Source organism: Phyllobates terribilis, unplaced genomic scaffold, assembly GCF_046119375.1.
Source record: "Phyllobates terribilis strain yellow unplaced genomic scaffold, ASM4611937v1 Scaffold_5__5_contigs__length_657084704, whole genome shotgun sequence".
Lineage (NCBI taxonomy): Eukaryota > Metazoa > Chordata > Amphibia > Anura > Dendrobatidae > Phyllobates > Phyllobates terribilis.
In genome coordinates this window covers 225482787-225505552 of record NW_027362765.1, presented here as the reverse complement: position 1 = coordinate 225505552, position 22766 = coordinate 225482787, and the positions used below count along the sequence as shown (strand labels likewise).

General features: G+C 41.5%; 1 protein-coding gene across 1 annotated transcript in view; it reads left to right on the top strand.

Annotated features, from left to right (window-relative positions):
- Window positions 1-22766, top strand: part of TGM2 (transglutaminase 2) — a 68676-nt gene that overhangs the window by 9335 nt on the left and 36575 nt on the right. The window contains exons 2-10 of the mRNA XM_073683852.1: window positions 3066-3245; window positions 4964-5206; window positions 6768-6886; window positions 10980-11108; window positions 11325-11502; window positions 11582-11717; window positions 11899-12002; window positions 13010-13249; window positions 16620-16904. Of these exons, the coding sequence (XP_073539953.1) occupies window positions 3066-3245; window positions 4964-5206; window positions 6768-6886; window positions 10980-11108; window positions 11325-11502; window positions 11582-11717; window positions 11899-12002; window positions 13010-13249; window positions 16620-16904 (1614 nt within the window). The remainder of the gene's footprint in view (window positions 1-3065; window positions 3246-4963; window positions 5207-6767; window positions 6887-10979; window positions 11109-11324; window positions 11503-11581; window positions 11718-11898; window positions 12003-13009; window positions 13250-16619; window positions 16905-22766) is intronic.

Below are 22766 nucleotides of genomic sequence, written 5' to 3'. Positions count from 1 at the left end.
TGACAAATCTCAATGCATGATTACAGGCATTTGTCGGTAATGAACGTAACAGTTGTGTGACAACTTCTATGGGAACTGAAATGGCAATTGTATGGGTTGTCCATTAGAAGATGCAATCTAGCATCTGTATTACACGTCTAATATCTGGACTAGCAGCCAGCAAAGTCGGATACATTTTGGAAATGATTGAATAGATTCCAAATGTCAAAGCCAAACAGTTGTGACATTTGTCAAATGTATCGACAATAAATAATGATAATGCCAGAAATAGCTCAGATACCTGAATGCTGTTAAATCTCATGTCCTGGTGTTTAAGGTTTTGTCATGTCTGAATTAGCAGAACATTCAAATACTAGACATAATTACGCCCAAATTACCAATAAATTCACATAATTATACTAAGTGCTGCAGCTGCATTGTATGGTTTAAACAGGAACACTATGTGCTGTAAATTCAGAGACGGTAACTATAAAGCCGAAGTTTGACTGCAGGATTTATATGCTAATGCTGTACAGGAACATAGAGGAGTAACAGGAGCCTCCAGGCCCCACCTGCTACGTGCCATTCATAATACCATTGGCATCATATGTGGCAGAGAAGGTTTGGGGTCCTTTCAGGGACCAGCTGCAGCTGCTTATTCTGCACCCCCTAAAGCTATACCCCTAGTGTAGTGTAGGGTCGTTAGGTATGGCAAAGTTTGGAGGCATTGTGACTTGGTGCAGAAAGTTCAGATAATGTCTGTATAGTTCTAGCTCTGATCCTCCTGCTGAGGGATGACATATTGGAAAAGTATTTTACCGTAACACTAATCCCAAACTCTGTGTACAAGTCTGTATGGAATATGGGTGTGTACGGTAGTGTAAGTGAGCTTGTAACTGCCGCGGCAGCTCCAAAGGCTCTCTCCTCACACACACCATCTGTATTCAAAGAAAGAGGTCCATAAACCTGGATTATAGTTTTCAAAGGGGGTAATAAACTTGGCATCGATTGCTTTAACCCTTGAAGATTATCTAGAAGTAGGCACCACAATGTCTTCATATTGCTTAGTAATCTCTGAAGTTCCTGGACAGACTGAAGAAAACACTAACCTAGTGGGCATTATTGGCATGTTTCTTCCCCTTTCTACTTCAGTGGTGAAAATCCCATATGAAAAGTGATTTTTAATAGTTTGTAGAACTGCTCCTTTAAAGCTGTACCTATCAGCTTTTTCTTGGCATGACCGTAATGTTCAGGGGCATAACTGGAATTTTTAAAGCCCCATTTGAAGGTAAGGGATCGACCCATATTATTTAATTAGTTCGTATGGCGGTAAACTGAACTATAGTTCTAAAAAAACAGCGTGGCTGTTTTCATTCAAGCTGTTTATATTTCTGCTTGTGAAAGGAGATGGACATGCTGCCCACGGTCCCCCTTGAAGACACAGTTGCAGTATATTCTAATGTGTAATGTCTGTGTATTGTGACATGCATTATTGGTGATGTGAGTGTTTATTTCTACCCGACATTCGGGAGAATTAGGGTTACTATGTGGGACTAGCCCAGAGTGGGAGGGGCTAAGGTGAAGGGACAGACAGTTTCCTGTCAGGAAGTTAGATATGGCCCAGCATGCAGTGAAAAGAGGATCTATGGTCTGACTAGTGAGCAGAGTCGTGTGATGTGGGTGTCCCTGACGTGGGTGGAAATCGAGGCAGTGAATAGCATGATCCTGAGGAGAAATAGAGAAAGAGAGAAGTGATGTACTGGAGACGGGTCCTGGGACAGGATGCCAGGCAGTACGGCCCCGAGTTTATAACTTGGAGAGGTAACAAGCCAGGGTGGAACAGAGAAGGTGAGATAAAGAGAGTGCCCTGGGTAGGAGTTCCAAGGTTTCAAAAGCAGAGAAGCTAAGTACCAGCCATATTGGCAAACTAGTTCCCTTAAGAGAAAAGAGTACACAGAACAGCGGGTTGAGAATACAACTCTCACTTACTGGACTATAGTACCGGGCTGGGTAACGGAGAAGATATAGGATCGAGTGAGCTGAAGTCACCAGAATCATGTGGCCTGCAATGGTGTATCACCCCCATAGCACATGTCCACACACTCAACCAGGACTCCTACCTTCATGTAACGGGGCGGAAGAGACGGGTACCTCGCCCACGGCTACCGCCCCACGCCACGTTACACTTGCTCCCGCCAAAATATTGATGTTCTGGCATCTAAATGGCCCATCCTTCATGTTCTATTCTGTACTTCATTGTCAAAAGCATGCAGACTGCTCTCCCTGCTACTGGCTTCAAGTGTTTCAGCCTCACCCAGTGCAAACAGGTACATAAAATTTCACTCACAGCCATGCAGAGTTCAGTGACTTTAAATGCTGTACTTGCATAGGATGCCCCCTTGTCACAATACAGTTCTTCAACTTGAGGACTCTCAATTTTGATTTTGTCTCTATCTACTGGCTAACACAGTGCACAGATACATTTTTCCTATTTTTCACATCTCCTGAATCTAATGAATTGCAATTGGGTACACATTTCAATTAAATGGGGCAGTACATTCTAAATTATTGAAGAATACTAGAGCCAAGCTAAAAACGTCAAAAGTGCCTCATGGGGCAACCCTGAGTTTAACGGTGCATACTCACAAAAAAGTAACCACACCCCTATACCCCTACCTGCTCAACTTATCTTTCACAGAGAGTCTTTACTTATGTATTTCGCAATCACATTGGTGGAGAGATCAGTACTGTCTCGAAACACATTGGAAACATGAAGACTTTACTATTCCTTGAAGAATAAAGCTTATTGATATGTGTTCTCAAGTTAGCATGCAACCACAAGCTTAGTTTTGCATCTCTTCTCTTCGTCAATGGTTCTACATTATTGGGCAGATCTGGGGCAGTGTTGAATTGGTATGAATATGACTGAGATCCAAATGGAGTTTCCATGTCCTTAACATGGGTTTTCTCCAAGTACTGAAGATTTTCCCAAAACTTTGGATAGTGAAATGAGCCTCATTGACGACGTAAGCTGGTGCCCATTCTCAGCTCCATGTAATGTTTTAACATGTTTTCTTCTCTTGCAGCTTTGATACTAGAGAACTGTGACTTTGACTGCAGCACCAATAACCGGAACCATCACACAGGAGATGCTGGATGTACGAAACTGATTGTCCGGAGAGGTCAGGCTTTTGAAATCAAGCTGCAGTTTTCTCCAAGGGGTTATGAAGAAGGAGTGGATCAGTTGTCTCTTATTGCTCAAACAGGTAGATGCATACCCATCATAGATACTTTGCTACTAATAACTCGGCTCGCTCCATGACAAGTCAGGTGTTGAATTATCAGACATTTTTAGCCTTCTATTATTTGTTGGTGACAGAGAACATGACTATCTTTATTTCGGTGATTACATGGAGAGGTTTGTTACTAGGGAACCTGAATTCCTGGTTGCTTTATGCATCTGTTTCTGCCCACTTACTTACCATCTGCCGTAACCTTGCTGGAATGAATTAAATGCATTTTATCACACATTAACACGTTCAGTTCAGATATTAGCTGGATATGAAAAAGGAGAATACAGCTAGGCTGAAAAAGTAGGGAGTTAACTATTGCAGAAGATTTTGCTCTGTCCATGGAGGTGGAATTCGGGTCATTTGGGAGTTACCCCATTATGGTTCCTGACTGTTTTAGCTGATTTATCTGTGTACATAAGTTTTAATGAATGTGTGCATAAGACCAGGAGAGGGAGCGGTTTATGACCTTGTTGTTTCCATTGCATAGTTCTCTTCCCAGTGCCTTCATACAATGTCAGGAAATAGAAAAGACACATTGTGCTGTCCTCTGGGTCAGACGCAGGAGAAGACTTCAGCTTTCTTCATAACCTCAGTTTCCTTTCTGCCGTCCATCGTTAGACTATGGACTTCCATCCGACTGTCGATTGTTTATTGACAGGGAAGCCTCGGGGCGTGCATTCTCCTGCCTTTCTGTATTATCCGAATGCTACTGTTCCAAGAAGTCCATCATAATAGATGACGTTATTGCTATATATGTAGTCCTCAAATCTGACCACGTATGTAAAATGGTGAATCCTCCGTAACGTTTTTTATGCGTTTTTTTTTTTCTTTTGAAAAGCGGAGGCTGATAATACTTTATTGTTAGTATATTTGATATTTTTTTTTGGTGCTAAGTCATTTTGACCTCAATAGTAAAAAACATTGAAAAAATTGACATGCTGCAGTTTTTAAAACCGCACCATGGGTCAAGAACAGCAGAGAAAAAAACGTCTGCGTGAATGAGATTTTAGAAATGTCATTCAGTTTGCTGTTACCAAAAAATGCAGCTTTTTTCCAAGGAAAAAAAAAGTACTGGAAAAAAATGTGTCAAAAACACTACATGTGAACAAGCCCTAAGAGGTGACAGTCACTCTTAAATACTGTATTTGAGAACTGCAGTTCAGATCTTTAACTTTACCGGGGGCTGCTCCACATTTAGACTCTGTTCACACATGGGTAAGCGCTTTTGTACTTTTTCTATTGATTTTTCATAGTGATAAAAGAATAACCAATGAATAGGCGCTAAATAAGCAAATATAGAAATGATAAGACATATCTAATCTTTATTAGCGTTCATTAATTCTGTGTAAATTGCAAGTTAAAAATAAGACAATCTCCCTTGGTCCTATAGCTAATAGAACTAGAATTAAAGGGGTTGTCCTGGAAAGTAAAAAAAAATATTGATGTTTTGTAATGCTGATCGACTTGCTATTGTTAAAACAATAAACTGAGCATTACTCAGATTTCCCTGCACCAGCGCTCTACTGCTGCTCCTAGTCTTTGTTGATGGGCTACAGCGATGATATCACTACTACAATGCCCACGACCGCTGCAGCCAATCACTGAGCAGAGCAGTGATGCCGATGTAGATGGCACAAGAACACTGAGCTTAATGATTGGCGTTGAAATTACCAATTTTTGTCCCTCTTCAGGTCCGTGTCCCTCTGAAGACTTTGGCACAGAAGCTCACTTTAAAGTGACAGACGCTTTGCAGGAAGGTGAATGGAGCTCCACAATAAGCAGTGTTGATGGTGAAAACCTTCTTCTGTCTGTCATCTCTCCTCCTGATGCCCGGATTGGAAAGTATGCCCTCTCCCTGGAGACTTCCACTGGAATGGAGGAAAACAGTTGCAACCTTGGGGAATTCTTCCTGCTATTTAACCCTTGGTGTCCAGGTATGTGAATGAGAATATTGCTCATAAATCATATGATAATTATTAACACAAAACATGCACATTGGGAACCACAGGCTTACAATGTGTATGTAGGCTGGAACACGAGAGCCAGGATCATGAATAAGCTGGTGGCACCAATTTCTAGGTTGAAAAGATAGGGGCACAGTTATTGCACCATCCTTAAAATGTATGCCTGTCCAATGCAAGCCACAGTTGGAGCCCTTTAATATGGCAGGTTCTCACTTGTTTTGGTGGCTCGCCATGCTGCTTTCCAAAAATAACTATCCAGTGATATTCTTGACACTTAGTATGTAGCCTTTTGATAGTCACCATCTCACTAACATGGCTCCTTTAAGGCCGAGCTTACAAAGCTTCTTATTCATATATTGCTCTTATGTTATTCCCACTGAGTATTCTGGGGGTTTTGTTGGTAAATCCACCATATGGTTTCAGAGATATGGGCATTTTTAATTATTCCTAATTTTTATGGCCTTGACAAAGGGGTATGGCTCACAGTGTAAATCTAAAGACATGTCCCAAAGAATCTGTGAGCCACACTCTGGAACCAATGTCTCTGGAACCAATGTCTCTGGAACCAATGTCTCTGGAACCAATGTCTCTGGAACTAATGTCTCTGGAACCAATGTCTCTGGAACTAATGTCTCTGGAACCAATGTCTCTGGAACCAATGTCTCTGGAACCAATGCCTCTGGAACCAATGCCTCTGGAACTAATGTCTCTGGAACCATAGGGTGGATTTAAAAAATGAATAAAATATTCAAGGGAGCAGCTGGATTAAAATAATGGCAAAAACTGGTCACGTGTGACCTAGTGACAGGTCCTCTTTAACTCCTGGCATCAGCACCAGGATAACCTGCATGGACCCTTTAAGCTTGGACAGCCATGGCTCTATGATTGTCAAGCTGAAGGTGGTTAACAAAAGCGGCTCATACTGACTTTGTCAATCCAAAGATATGAGCCCCTCGGAACCAGCTCGAATACTTATTATTTTTAAAGAGGACCTTTTACCAGGTCCAGGTGGCCAGTATTTGTTCTTATTTTATTCCGGATGTTCCCTTGAGTAAACTGTGATTTTTTTTTGGTGGGGGGGGGGGGGATTTTTTTTTATATCAGCCATATGGTTTCAGAGATCTGGGCCTTTTTATCTGGAAAAGGCCCTTATCTCTGGAACCATATGGCGGATTTAAAAAAACAAAAAAATACAAAAAACAAACGATGAATAGAAAAGAAATGCGAAATGAGAATGGAAAATCTTTGGCCTTTCTGCAATGTTTTCACACTGTCAGCAGAGCTGACTCCTAAAATAACATGGAAGTCTCCTGCACAATCCAACAAGTCCTAACAAAGAAGGAAAATCTTAGCTGTGTCCTTCCGTGTGTACGCTGAGCATATCGCTACAGACATTAGGACTGGATGTTGTCTAGGGTCCACACATCTACTACTTCCTTTCAGTATCTTAATCCTGGCATTATAATTAATCCCTGACTAATGTCCCAATGCACGAACCTCCATTAAGTGTGTAACTGTCTCCTATTCCCAGAGGATTCTGTGTACATGGAGAATGAGGAGGAGAGGACAGAGTACGTTGTAACACAGCATGGGATCATCTTCCAGGGCACCAAAGACTTGATCACGACTGTTCCTTGGAACTTTGGACAGGTGCATTTTTTTCTTTATCTCTTTATTATCTGACTTTATTATAAGTCTTTGTCCACTTTCACAACCATTTATATTCTGATGTCACAATGGAGTTTTTTTTTTTTTTTTTTAATTAGGACCAAAATTTTGTGTCTACAGCTCCTATGCAGATATGTTTCTTTCTTATTAGGTTTCAAACAAGCCCTGTGTAGTCCGATGCTACAGACAAACATGCTTCCATTTGCCCCTTACTTTTGCCTGCCTACGTTAGTAAGAGGTAAGGGACAGATAGAAGGGAGTATGGCGGCAAGATCAGGATTGTATGCAATCTGTAACCATAGAGGCACATAGATTTAGACTGGAGCTGCAGACACAATTATTTGACCCTATGCAATGGTTCTTAATAATTTTCTATTATAGATTAAATTGAAACAATAAAAAAGGTGGAAGTATGGACAATTGTCACAAACCTATTAAGTTATGACATCACATATCAGTGATCTGCCACCAAATTAGGTTTAACACTGTTTGATTAGTTAGGATTCAGCATCTAGGACCCCTAGAAGTAAGTGACTGCAGCACTAGCCTGTCAGTCCTTCACATGACCCAGCCCTCCATTGCAATTCTAGATCTGCATGTTTAGAATGGGATTCTGATGCAGCTTTCCAGTTGAAAGTGGTACATGAAAAAGTCAAAGAGGTTGTTCAGAATTTTTTTTTTTACTATGGGCCTAAAAAGTTACAGGCAGGTACTTAATAACTATCTGCCTGTCCTACGTGACACTGGCTCAGAGCGGTCACCGACTACTACTGTCGGTGATTCAGCTGCTCCAAGTCAACAAAGCATCTCTTCTTCTTCCGTGCTGCTCTGTCGACGGGGCGTGACTTCATGCTGAATGACAGCCAGCTTCCCGCAGTTTGGCAGCGGGGAGCCAGCTGTCGGTCAGCATGACATCAGTCGTCACGTAGAGTTAACAAGGCAGACCGGAAGAGAAGTCACTGCCCTTTTGAAGTGACGTCAGCAGAAGCCGCTGAATAGCCGGCAGGAGCGGTCATGACCGCTCTGTCAGTAGAGATTGGCGCCGTGCACAACAGGCAGGTAGGTAACAAATAACTGCCTGTTAGTTCTTACCTCACAGTAAAAATAAAAAATTGTCCTGGATATTCCCTTTATTGTGTAGCATGTACAAAGTTTTTTTTTTAATCTATGGTTCAGTTTTTCCATTGTGATGATGAAACCATTGTCTCTGTTTAAAGGGAACCTGTCACCAGATTCATGATGGTCAAACTGCAGCATGAATCAGAGTCTGGTTACACGATTGCAGCCAGGTATGTTTTTCTTAGGTAGAAGCTCCGTCCGTGGACCGTTACCGGAGTCTAGACTAGTCTGGTGTTGCTTTTCCCAGCTTCTGCAGATGATTGACAGGTCTTTCTCATATTGATCTGTGAGGATCTTCTAACCATATTTTCTCTTAAATGCTGGAGCATCTCAGAGGTGGATGTACCTGGTTGCAGTCAGGCTTTGATTCATGCTGCCCGAAGTTTGAGCAGTGTGAAACAGATGACAGGTTCCCTTGAGAATATTTAAGAAAATGCTGAAGCAGATTTTTCCTTGCTTTAAAAAAACTCAAAGATTTCTCAAACTTTCTTTAACAGCGAATGTCACTATGCCTTGGACAGAAATAGAGCAATAATAGGTTCCCGTAATGTCACCCAGTGTCTCATGATACCCATGTACCCTCAACAGATTGACATCAAGTCTGATCTTTGTGTAATATGGCCGCTCCTGTACAATGACACAAAGCAGATATTATGTGTAGCTGTGACTTATCACTAGGTCCTCAGCTGTACCCCTCCCTAGACCTCTTATCTCCCCTACACATGCAGCCACATTCCCATTACTGCCCTTCTCTGTGTACTTCCAGTTTTTTCAGGACACGTATCAAGAGCAGCACGAGCACCGAGCGTTGGTGTCTTGCCATGTTAAGACAAAACTTTTATTTTATTCCATAAAAGGTCTTGGACAAACAGAGGAACCACATGGAGTTTATTCCTTCTGATAATATTGCCTCTCTGAGATGAAGCATGTATATTAAGTTTGAGAATGTATGATGCAATTTTCTATATATGTTGGTGGGCTACGTTCACTCCAAACAACAAATCATTATTATCCTGAAATTTCTTCCAAAAACATCCAAAGAATGCAGTTTCCGGTTTACCGTACAAAGAAAGACATAGTTTAAAGAAGGACATAGCTGTATCAATCTCACTTGTGAGAAGTGACTTGTACTAAGCTGTGTACACTGTGGCTACTTTCATATGTTAGATTAAAAACACATGGTTGATTTCTCTTAGAAACAGCGCCACTTTTGTCAAGAGGCGGTCTATGATAATGCAGTTCAACTCTATTCAAATGGAGCTCCAATGCCAAAAAAAAGAGAAAAAAAGTTTCCAAAGGGCTTAAAAGAACTCCTTTGAGATTATTCGCGGTGTAACATGGATTGGCACAAATATAGATTTACTTTCACAGATCTTGCCAAATCCTTTTTTCGTTTTTTTCTAAAGTAAAGTCTGGTTGAATTGTTTATTTCCTATCCAATCATATATAACTGGTGCTGTCTGGAAGTTGTGTTTGCTTTTTGAGCTGGAATACCAGACATAGACTATAGACAAGAATGGCACAACTTCTAGAAGAAAGAGGACATGTTTTGTAACCTCATACGACCCCTTTTTGGGTTAAGATTTACAGGAACTCCCCCACCCCCTCATCTCAGCCATATCTCCAAGGGCACATTGACTTAAAGGAGTTTTCCGGTCTAAAAAGAAAAGTCTGCAGTCACGCTATGTGTCTGCAGACTGCTGAATAGTGACAGTTCCTCGTGAGGGTAGGCGGTCACGTGACCGCATGTACGTGAGTGCCAACAAGTCTCATCTTGCTTCTCCCAATCTGTTTTATTGAGAGAAGGTGATGAGATTAGTTAGTACACGCAAACCACATACATGATGGTCGTCCCCACACAGTGTGATGGTCACCACAACCCTCCTGCACACTGTGATGTGCCCACAGTTCCCATGCGCAAGTCTGATGGTCTACACAGCTCTCTGTTCCACCATCATATTCAACGTTATCTGCATCCTGAGAACACAGAAAACATTGAAATTGTGATACGGGGTGGGGGTGTCCAATGCCATTAAGGTCCCAGAGCCACCACATGGTCTGGTGCTATTATCAGCACGCCATGCTGTCATACGTCCTGCTCACTTCGGACAGCTCTCTACCCCCCACCCACCTTCTTTTCACAGTGTTAGAGATAGCAGGAGGGAGGTTTGTACACAGATCTCCACAATTCAGAGAATGGAAACCATCAGGTAGGGCAGAGTATGCAGACTGAAAATAAGGAGGAAAACAAATGAACAGAAAATAAGTGCAGTATAGAAGCTGTGCTTATACAGGAGCTTATGACATCTAAAACTTGGATCATACTGAAAACTGCATATCAGGGTGTCTGAATAAGAATACATTCTGAAGATTGAAACTATGTAAAAATCATTCTAGTCTCTGTAACCCTCTTGTATGATGTTAGAGACAAATCTTTCAAAAGATATTAGTTAAAGAAGCACTGTGATGAAAATGTTATCATCTTAATATATTGCAATCATCATATTATATAGCCCTGTGTACTTACAATTGCTCATTTTCCCTTCTGCCCAGCTAATTCTTCTGTTTTGCATTAGGTATATTACATCATGTGATTAAAAACTGACTAGCTGAATCCTTCCAAGCTCTATGTGGAAACAGGAGGTCAATTTTGCCTATATGTGTCATAAGTCACTGCAAAAGTCTATGGGAGGGGGAGGGGCAGAGCAGCTGGGTCAGGAGTTGAAGAGAGGAATGATTTCTACAGGGTCAAGAAACTTCCTGTTTCTACATGGAGTAGAGAAAATAGAAGAATTAGCTGGGTAGAAAGGTAAAATGAGCAATTGTAAGTACACAGTGCTATGTAATATGATGACTGCAATATATTAAGAGGATAAAACCTTTGATGAGAGTGCTTCTTTAAATCTTTGATAATGCTCACGCTTTCTTCATTTGGTCCTTTTTTTGTTCTTATTAGTTTGAAGATGGTATACTGGAAGCTGCTCTTGAGGTTTTAGACAACAACCCCAAGTTTGTGAAAGATTCCACCACTGACTGCACCCAGCGCAATGACCCTGTATATATTAGCCGTGTCGTTAGTGCAATGGTGAGTTTATAAGTTCCAGCAATTATGAAATTAACATACATAGTTTAATAACTGGAAGAAATTACAACATATCTGAAATTTGGACAGTCCTCAAAGCAGAGCCTATGTGGCCATATCATTTGGCTCTTGTAATTGGCTGCTCCTTTTACAGTAAAGGACATTATTTGGCATTCTCAGTATCTTGGTACCTTTTGAGATTTGCCCATATTCCTCTAGGTGAATTGTAATGATGACAAAGGGGTCCTGTATGGGCGCTGGGACAACTGCTATGGAGATGGCGTCAGCCCCATGTTCTGGATCGGCAGTGTGGACATCCTGCGACGTTGGAAAAAGTTTCAGTGTCAGGCAGTGCGATATGGGCAGTGTTGGGTTTTTGCTGCAGTTGCTTGTTCAGGTGAGAAGAATGAGAATAAAAGATGAAAGAAAAGTCGTTCCATGGGTGTTAAATTAAATTAATTTTTATTGTATTTCAGTGCTAAGGTGTCTGGGTATCCCAGCTCGGGTCATCACCAACTACAATTCAGCACATGATACTAACAAAAATTTGGTGATTGAACAGTACATGGATGCTGAAGGGAAGAAACAGAATAAGCTAAAAGATATGATCTGGTAAGATGATGAGTTAGCAAGCCATATATAGAATTGCTCTAGAGTAATTATTACAGCTATGTGGTTAAGATTATCATTATAACTGAACATGCCTAATATTTAAAGTTAGTGGTTTTAAGATTGGTATAAAGAAAAGAGTTTAGTGCCCTTGACAAGAGATTTTTGTCACTTTTCTATGAAGGAACTTCCACTGTTGGGTTGAAGCCTGGATGAATCGACTTGATCTTCCTGAAGGATATGATGGCTGGCAGGTGGTTGATCCAACTCCTCAAGAGACAAGTGATGGTAGGAATTTAACTAATCTTCTCTTTTCTGTTTTCTTTGTAATAGATTTTTCCATATCATGTAGTAAGAATTTTATTTTGACCTATAGGCTTATTATATGCTCTCACTATAGTTTATAGTATATGTCTACAATAACATTTTTAATGTATTCATTTTCTTAAAAAATTAAATAAAAATCTGGATTTACAATGTGAAATAGAAGTCGGGTTATCAAAAAAGGAACTCTTCTATTTCATGCCAAAACACATAGCCATCCTTGGACAGGAGAACTCAACCTTGCACTTCCCTAAAATGCCCCCTGAGCAGCTTTCCATGTTTAGTTTCATAATTTCCTATAGATGACTATATAGAAGTCACTGTGTGTTGTACTCAGTGGTTTACATATAAAAGAGAACAGTAAAGATTAAAATAGAGCTGCTAGTATAGTAGTATGGTACCATATATTGTCACCTTGGGGTATGATGTTTGTTTGCTTCTCTTCACTTTTCCCATAACACTTAGGATTCAGGTAAACAAATTGTTATGACTTAGAATATTTAATTAAAGGCGTTGTCTGGTCAAAAGTGATAACTCTGCAGTCACTGTGAGTGATTGCAGACTTATGAATTCCCCCAGCGCAGACCCGGTAAGGGAGGGTATACATATCCCCGGCCAGTGAGCGCGGCCTCGCTCTCCATACACTTGTATGGAGCGAGGCTGCGCCTTCTAGTCGGACGTGCCCACTGGCCATCCGCGTTACTAGATGGGGCGTGGCCTCGTTCCATACACTTGTATGGAGTAGGTGGCTCCATACCGGGTCTGTTGCCGGGTCTGAAACTGGCGAAACCCTGCAGTGCACAGTGCCTGCGCTGGGGGGATTCATAAGTCTGCCGTCACACAGAGTGCCTGCAGATTTATCACTTTTGACCAGACAACCCTTCTAAGGAAACTTAGAGTAGAGTCTCATACTTTTTTAACTGTAACAATACAATTTGTTAAAATCTCGACCTTTTTTTTTTGTCTTGTAGGTGTGTTCTGCTGTGGTCCTGCTCCTGTTCTTGCTGTCAAGGAAGGTGACCTTGCTTTAGACTATGATGTCCCCTTTGTGTTTGCTGAGGTGAATGCAGATGTAATACACTTCATAGAGCAGAAAGATGGTTCTGTCAGACAAACCAAATACACTGGGCAGGTTGGGCAGAAAATAAGCACTAAAGCTGTTGGAAAAGACAATCGGGAAGACATTACACACAACTACAAGTACCCTGAGGGTGAGTACAAAAACTGAAAAAACAAAGACAATTGTGGCTATTCTGAATATTGGAAAATGTAATACCTATCAATCAAGTGTTTAAAGTCCATCTAAAGCTGCTTAAAAGGGCAACCATGGATGACTTGGTGCTAGCCACTACATTGAGTGGGTCTGAGAAGAATACCGGACTTCACCCTTTACAGGAATAAGGACTTATTATGGGGACAACTGGGTTGTGTCCACAGGGTAATTACTGGACAGAGAAGGGATTGTAAACTAACAGAAATCAAAGTATCCAGCTCAGTAACTGCAGGGATAGAACGGAGGTCAGAATTAGGAGACAAAATCATAGTCAGTAATAGTCTGGGTCAGATAACAGGAAGTTAGTCAAAAGCAAAGTCGGACAACCGAAAGTCAAGACTTGGAGGCATCACAAAGACAGATGTAGTTAGTCAGGATCAAAACAACAGTAGTATAGCTCCAGAGAATCGAAATAACATGAGTATATCTCCAGAGTTCATGGACTAAACCCAGCAATATCGGGCTTCTTCTATCATCAGCGCCGCCTGCAGAGTCAATGAAATGGCGCTTGGTGATTAAGGCAGATGTCGCTGGAGCAGGTCCAGTTAAGGATATAACAAAGTCATGATCAATTCGTTAAATACCATTATTGCGAACAATATCAACTGGCATGGCAGATTTACAGTGCCACGTTATGCCATGTCATATTCTAATTCTCAGAATGGCAGGTGGATTTTTACTAGAGTAATTGTTCTCTTAAGCTTTCATAGTTACTTTTAGGGCTCATGCACACAACCATATGAAGGCTCCATACAAACTTCTGCAGTTGTAATGTGACACCTGTAGAAGTTTTAAGGTCTTTTTTCCGCCAGATTCCATAGCCGACTCCATTAGAAGCCATATTTCTGCAATGCTTCTTGGGAAGACTGTCTCTCATATGGCACCATATGATGGAACACAGAATGTCCACAGCTCAAAAGTACGGATCTGTAGAAAGTTCATGTGCCACCAGCACAAGGCTTTGTTTTGTGAATGGAGCCCAATATTTAATAGAACGGATTGAGAGTAGATCACACTATTGTTGACATTGTACAATTGCCAGACAATCACTATACTCTTGGCAGTTCCTTGATTTTATTCTATGAAAAAAAAAAACATTACAAAGGAACTCGTTGAGTTCTTGGACGACTAAGCTTCCAAGTGCCAACAGCCATATAGGATATTGTTATGATGGGGGTCCGAGCAGTCACTCATTATTTACTCTTCAAGGTAAATGGCTGTAGCCAAATCAGATTTGATTTTTTTTTAATATCCTGTCTGGTGTAGATTAGAAAGAAGACTTTATTTTATCTAAATGATGTGTGGAAAACAATTTGTATTGCTGATCACATCTGAGAATTGTTTCCATGTTTGTTCTTGCCAATGCAGGCCTTTATATGATGTAGGAGATCTTTTTGGATAGATATAGAAATTATTGAAATATGTAGCTAGCGGTAAGCTTAGAAATATGCATGGCATCTATTATACTGTTATAATAGTTGATGTGTTGATGTGATAAGTACATAAAAAATGAGTCAGTCAAAACCCAAGAAAATAATGAACATGTACCCTATAGCAAGTAAATAGTAATAGTACATGTAACTAACATAGGGTATTTAGTTAACTCTATTTTGATTAAAAAAAGCTGCACCTATTGGGATGGTCCTAACCTGTCTATGCATTGGCCAATTCATGTCTAGCCAGCACCCACAATAAGGCGATTCTCTTTGCTGGGACCTAAAAAGGAGAGGAATCACATTAGGTTAGGCCCCAGCAAAGTGAATCGCCTTATTGTGGTTGCTGGGTAGACATGAATTGGCCAATTTATGTGCTAAGTATTCTCGTTGTTTTCTATTTTCTAGAGCAGTAATGCAATTCAAAGTTGATATATTTCATGTTTGCATGCTGTAGCGCTACAGAGTGCAACTTTATTTGTTAGTTATATATGGAGATGGCTACTCTTAGTATGCACCTGTTTTCTGTTTGGAAGTGACAGTCAGTCTTTTGTTATTTCTAACCTGTCTAGTATTGAAACCTTACCATGTGTCATACAATGTCAATGTGAATAAGGGCAGAGCAGGACAGGGCCTCAATTGAGACACCCATTCATGGGAAGCTATACAGATTAAATACTTAGCTCTAAAAAGGTGGGCCACGCACCCTATTTGCACAAAGTACAAGAGACTAATGCAAAACCAAATAAATGAGCTGGACTATAAGATGGTATACGTGCAAAGTGAAAGAGCACGTTCACACTGTGGCCATTTCACAGACAAAAGCCAAGAAAAAAAACAATATGAGCATATACCCTACAGCAAGTAAATAGTAATAGTACATGTAAAAAAATATAGGGTACTTAGTTAACTTACTTTTTTTTTATCAAAATAAACTATAAAAGCCATCCCACCACAACAAGGTGCACCCATCGAGATGGTCGTAATCTGTCTAGTATTGAAACCTTAACATGTATCATACAACATCAATGTGAATAAGGGCAGAGCAGGACAGTGCAAAAGAGTGTAAAATAGAGAAAAAAAATTTTTTTTTTGGGGTGATTGCTGGCATGTTTATGCAGATAAAAAGTTGAGAATAAGCGTTCTCACAGTATCAGGGCTTCAGTGCATTTGACTGCAAAAATATGCTCATCTGACAGCACTATTCGTGATCTAAAAGACTTGAGAAATATAACTGAACTCATAAGTCAATGGATCTACTGGAAGTCGTAGAGATCTCCCTGAAAGTAAATCTGTAATATCTGATATATTAAAAGCAGAATCTGTGATTCAATGTGAGTGATTTATAGGAGATGTGGAATTATTAGATTCAGGCTGTCAGGATCAAGTAAAAATAAAAGAGAAAGCTGATTTCTTTAAGAAGCAGCTGGGCTGTATTGAGAGGGTTGAACTGCAATATGACACCCAACCTGTGGCAGACGTGGCACTGTTTTGGGGCGAATTTAATTTTCTAATCTTTGAAATGTAATTTCCTTTGCACTAAATATTAAAATGACTCCCTAATGACCATGAGCGTGTTGGCAAAAGCTTAGGGCAGTGTTGGGAGAAATCAAACCCCTTCATTTGTCTGCTGAGTCTGTTAGCAGAATATTACCTGTCTATATGTTTCCAACCGTTTTCCGGGGAGTAAACTGAAGACCATTACATCTTATTTTTCATGAAGCAGCTCCATCTTGTGCACAGACTGTGTCTGGTATTGTAACTATTCAAAACACAGAAGAATGAAAATATAAGTACTGTAGATGTCATCGACAAAAACATATAAAATAGCAAACAACTGATCATAAACATGTATCCGCGTCCTCTGCTCCTTAGGTTCTGAAGATGAAAGGCGGGTCTTTGAAAAAGCAAATCAGCACACTACAGTTCCTCGACATCAGAAGGAGGAAGCGCCATCTACAGTCAGCATAAAGATTAAAGTATCCGAAAAGATGGACAAGGGTAGCGATTTTGATGTGTTTGCCGTTATCACCAACAACACAGAGGAGGACAAAGAGTGTAAACTCACGATTTGTGCACGTCCTACCAGCTACACTGGTCAGGTGGGACCAGTGTGTGGAAAGAAGGAACTAGACCAACTCAATTTGCTGGCAAATGCAGGTAAACGCTATTTTTTTTTTTTATTTAATACATTTAAATAGTGGTAATCTGAAAATTTTTATACTGCAAATATACACAAACGTGACAATGATAACCCCATAATCATATTCTAAAGTTGATGCCGTATCTTAAATAAAACTTTTTCTACAGAGCAGGGGTACACAACATTTTTTTTTTCAGGGGGGGGGGGCAAGGGCCACACTGTCAGACTGAACAGATAGATCCCAATTATCGCTAAAATGCCAAAGAAGAACTTACATTAATATAGCACCAGAACCACCATCAGTACATGAATGCAATACCAGAACCACCACCAGTGCATGAATACACCACCAGAGCAATCATCAGTACAAGACTACATTAACAAGCTTAGTACATTGTTCGATTGAAATGTCAGATCAGTCCCCACCATATACACTTGTATCACAACTCACAGTATGTCCTTAACAATTGTAATGAGATGCTAGAAGTTATTGTTACCAGCCATCATAATATTGTGGATTATGTAGACACCCCAGTACTGCTTAGACCAGGTACCTTACAGGTGACATCTTCTCTGGTTGTAGTCAAGCATTCTTATCTCTTTTACCTCTAAGTAGTACAGATGCTATGATGAGATTTCATGCCCACAGAATTCCTTCTTCACTGGTCTTTGTAGTATATCCCGACACGATGCCCTTAAAAATTAGTGTTCTTTATAACACCCCATGAATAAAAATATCTCTTATGCTGTGCCCCTGAATAAATAATTTCAACACCAAATATTAATAAATAAATGCAACACCAAGACTGTTCCACTTAGGAAACATTGCCACCACACTGTCCATCCTTATGAACTATAACTGCCATGCTGTCCTTCCTTACAAACTAAGGCCTCTACACTGTCCTACCCCATGCTGTTTCCATCTTCAGTGTTACCCCACACTCACACCTCTCCATAGTGTCCATCCCATGCTCCCTTTTTCCCATACTGATCCCCCAAGCTCCCACTGCTTCATACTGGATCCTCATGCTGCTCCCTCACTATACTGCGCCCCCTTCTCACACATTTCTCCCTTTTAAACATTGTCCCAACCATACTGTGCACTCACAATAACATGCCGATCTATATAATTAAAGTCCCTACAAACTGCGGCTCCACAGAGCTTTAAACTTTCCGTCTGTTTTTGTCATTTCTTTGCAACAGAAGTGTCTGCATCAGTGTGATGAGGTCAGCAGCGTGATGACCTCATCACACCGCTGAATGTCAGGGTGGGGAGCTGATGAACGCTTTTCTGCCTCTGTCCCAGTGCTCATGAATTCAATTGAATGTTGAAAGTTAACCGGCTATTAGTTCTCCAAGTGGGCCACCAGAAGTCCATTGTCAGGCCACATGTTGTGCAGGTGTGCTATAGAGGCATACCCTGTTTAGGATGAATAATTGTAAGGCCGCGTTCACACGTTCAATATTTGGTCAATATTTTACATTAGTATTTGTAAGCCAAAACCAGGAGTGGGTGAAAAATTCAGAAGTTGTGACGTGTTTCTATTACACTTTTCCTCTGATTGTTCCACTGTCACGCAAGGGGAGGGAAAGACTAAGTGAAACATGAAGGGAAGAGGGGGAGGAAGCCCAAACACTAGGGAAAGGGGGAGTGGAGACCCATAGGCAGATCTAATTTCACCCTGCCTACCCTATTATCCCTATATAGGTTCCACACCTATTGCCGAGCAGGAACCTAAGCCCTGAATGTCCCTTGAGCTTGGCCCTAGATAGGGAGGGGACAGGGTGAGCACTAGTCAAGCCCCACTACAAACTAAAGACAACAAGGTAGACAAACTAAGGGGATACACTTAGCTTGCGCAGACACCAGAGAGAACACCAATTGTCCTCCAAGGGCACCAGAGAAGGAACTAGCCAACTGCTAGTGCTCCAAGCCTACAAAGAGGTACACAGAACTATCACAGACGACTCTCTGCAGAAAAAGACTATTCAACTACTCAGCAAGGGTTTGTCAATCAGCACCAGAAAGTGGAGGTCGTTGCTGGGTCCTAAAGGAAGAAGGATAGGACTATACTACAGAGATAAGGGAATCAAGAAGGCTTCTGCAATGCCAAGCGCAGTGACCTTCTACAGCCGGCTCCAGAGCGACTATCTGTCACACCTGACACACCAGTGACATCCACTCCTGGTTTTGGCTTACAAATACTGATGTAAAATACTGACCAAATAATGAACGTGCGAACGTGGCCTATCTGTCACTCTGGAGATCCCATCTTTTCATAAATAGTCAACTGATTTGTAAAGGGAACCGTCATGTCCAAAAACACTATTTACCCACAGATGTAGAGTCAATCTGCAGGTAAATGTTGTTAAACCCTGCCTGCCTTACTGAAGAAGTTGCTACAGTGAGAAAATGAACTTCTATTCTCCCCTGCTAGCTTCCAGTCATAGAGAAGTGGTTGTAGGGAGCGGTCACAGATCACTACACAGTAGGCATGGCAGTAGTGATGAGCGAGCCTGTTTATTTAACCCGTTCGCCGAGCGCACTTTGGTGCTTTCCAAGTATCTTCGGCGTTCTCGTATATTAAGTTCGAGTCCCTGCGTCTGCATGATTTATGGCTGTTAGTCAGCCTCAACACATGTGAGGATTCCCTAACAAACAGGCAATCCCTCGCTCATCACTACCTGGCAGTAATCACTCCTTGAAACTTTGAATGACAGTCTGCACTGCACACACACATGCTGCGGAGCAGGCTGTTGGTGTCTTGGGAAGTGATTACAGCCATGCTTACTTTGTAATGACCTGTGACTGTTACAACTCCCAGCAGCTACTATGACTGAAAGCGAGTGGCTAAAGAGAGAATATAACTTCAGCACTGGGGTCCTGGGTTCAAATCCCACCAAGGACAACATCTGCAAGGAGTTTGTATGTTCTCCCCTTGTTTGCTTGGGTTTCCTCCCACATTCCAAAGACATACTGATAGGGAATGTAAATTGTGAGCCCCAATGGGGACAGTGCCCATAATGTCTATAAAGCGCTGTGGAATTAATGGTGCCATAAGTGAGTAAAATAAAAAATACAAATAAATACATCTTGTCCCTTTAGCCGCTGCTCCAGTAAAAAAGGCAGGCATAGAATAAATACTTTTCTCAGTCAGCATAGAATGACTGTTCAAACCAAGTAGTCATGCTGGGTGCATCATGGTATGGCCAATCATTTACATACACCTTCCCACCTGCTCTTTTTTCCCATATCTGGCTCTGTCAAGCCAGGGTTGTAAATCAAATAAAAGGGTAGAAGGGATAGGGGGAAAATTATGCAACGAGTGCCTGTACTTGGTTTGAAATGTCGTTGTGTGATGACAAAGTTCCTTTAATGCTATACATGCAGATTAATGCTATATATAATGCTGCTTTTGGGGTGAAAGAGCGACAATAATTGTGTGGAAAGGCTGAAATTCACATGAGGGTTGGACACACTAGTCAGTGAGTGGGGTCATTTCATGGGAGGAAAAAAACTTGTGAAGGAAGCCTGAATCAATTCTATCCAAAGATATACAAGATGGCTTCCTGTGGAAACTGTGTAAAAAAAATTAATGGGGTGGAGACACCAATGGATAATTTTGCACAAGGCTTCATTCAGCCTAAGCCTGGCCCAGAGGAAATAAAATCAATCCTTAGCTAACAAAAGCTTTAAAGGGTTTGTCCCATTTCTGAATATCTTGCTCCCTGGGTGGAGTTTGATATATATAATCAAGCTTTACTCACCATCCCAGGTCCAGGACTGAGTCTCTGCCATTGTTCCCAGTTTCCTAAATTGGCTGTGGTGCTGACGTCACGTCAACAGTACGGCAGCCAATCAGTGAGCTCAGTTGAGTTCTGATTACAAGGGAAGAACCACTGTGCTCACTAATCAAAGACTTAGCCCTGGACCGAGGGAGGGTGAGGTAACAAACTGCACCCAAGGAGATGATTTTCTGAAAATCATTCATAATCTCCTACCTGTTCTGACATTGGGAGTGGAGGGATGCTACTGCCTGCAGGGTAGTACAGTTGTAAGATGCCGAGGGCAGTTGACGTGCGCTAGCTGCTGCTTCTCCATGCCCTGGCACCCCACAAACAAACAGTGTCCCAGTCCATTAATGTCATGCTGTGTACAGTGCATTGTACTCACTTGTAGACCGGAGGCCTCCGCTGCATCCATGTCCTTAAGTCCAGGATCAGCCGCACACAGATCAGGGGACATCCAGTTTGTTATAGCAAGTTCAACTTTACTGGACAGTTCAGATACAACAGTCTTTAACACGCAGTTTTGGGCACAGCACCCTCCAGTTTCACACAGCACATTTCAAGCTCCTGCTCACGTTCAGCTTGGACTATCCCTACGCTTGATCCTCCTTTCATTCCAGGGACTTCCAGTCTGGCCCCACAGCACTCCCGAGATCTGTTACATCTCACACGTTTCCCCTTCCGGCTTCCTCTGCATGGAAGGAATTAAAGCACACTTCTTAGTGGCTAATTCGTGCCGTAGGCCCCATACGTTACAGGAATAACTGCAGTCACTCTCATACGTTACAGGAATAACTGCAGTCACTCTGTGTGACTGCAGACTTATGAATCCTCCCCACCGCGCGCACTGTGCTATGCGGTTTCAGACCCAGGAATGGAGGGTATATATGAGTTATACATACTCCTGGCCAGTAGGCGCTGCCTCGAGGCCATGCCCTCTAGTCGGCAACGCCCACTGGCTTACTAGACAGGGCGCGGCTTCGGCTCAGTACAAGTGTATGGAGCGAGGCCACGTCCACTGGCTGGGGGTATGTATAACTCATGTATGCCCTCCGTTCCCGGGTCTGAAACCGGCAAATCCCCGCAGCGCACAGTGCGTGCATTGAGGGGATTCATAAGTCTGCAGACTTATCGGTTTGGATTGGACAACCCCTTTAACTGTATCATAACCTGTTTGCCCCAGCAATCTGTTGATGGGCAACCTTAACTTTTCACCTACTTAACTGTAGTCATTATGTTCTAGCAAGATGCACTAAGCACATCACACCCACAATCCCCATCACTGTCCAATCTGCTCCATGTCCTAATGTTCCTATCTATCATTAACTAAACACTAAACCATGTTCTACACTGTCCCTACTCCTTCGCTTTGTGTACCAGGTTACCTTAGGCATTACCAATACAGTACCTACAGAGCAGGATCAGTACTTATAACTCTCTATGCATTTTACATTACATTTTACACATGTGACATCATACAATAAAATGCACTAAAACCCAAGTCAATATTCACACTACACTTCTTGTTTTCAGGGGCAGGTATACAACAGTCTCTGTCACACACTTACACAATTGCTCTGGTAAGCATACATTAGATTTGGCAGGAAAGTATGTATGGAAACTATAATTAATGGACCCCCTCCCACACCTAATACTAAAATACACCAAGTATATTTTGTGAGTGTTATGTCACTAGCTTTCCTTTCCTGTTTGGGTGTTGGAGATTTGTGGATGTTGGGTGTTTATTCCATGGTGAATGGTTTACGCTCAAGCAAACTGTGGAGAATGAAATATTTTCTTCTCCAGATAGTGTATAAAATGGAAATTGTTCAGCAACGTTCATATATAAGCTCACATCATAAATGGGTGTATTCCCAACATGTGAGGTGTGCAAGGGAAAAATTCTCCAGGTATTAAGTGTACTTCATTGTAGGCCAAACATTTCCACAAATGAATCAGTGTTCAGGTCTTTGTGGAGCTAATATATACTAATTCCATACTTTCAGATTCCCACATACTGTAATATGAGTACAGCAAAGCCTTCTTTCCTTGTATGGCTGTGTTTCTAAAGACTTAAGATACCAGCTTCA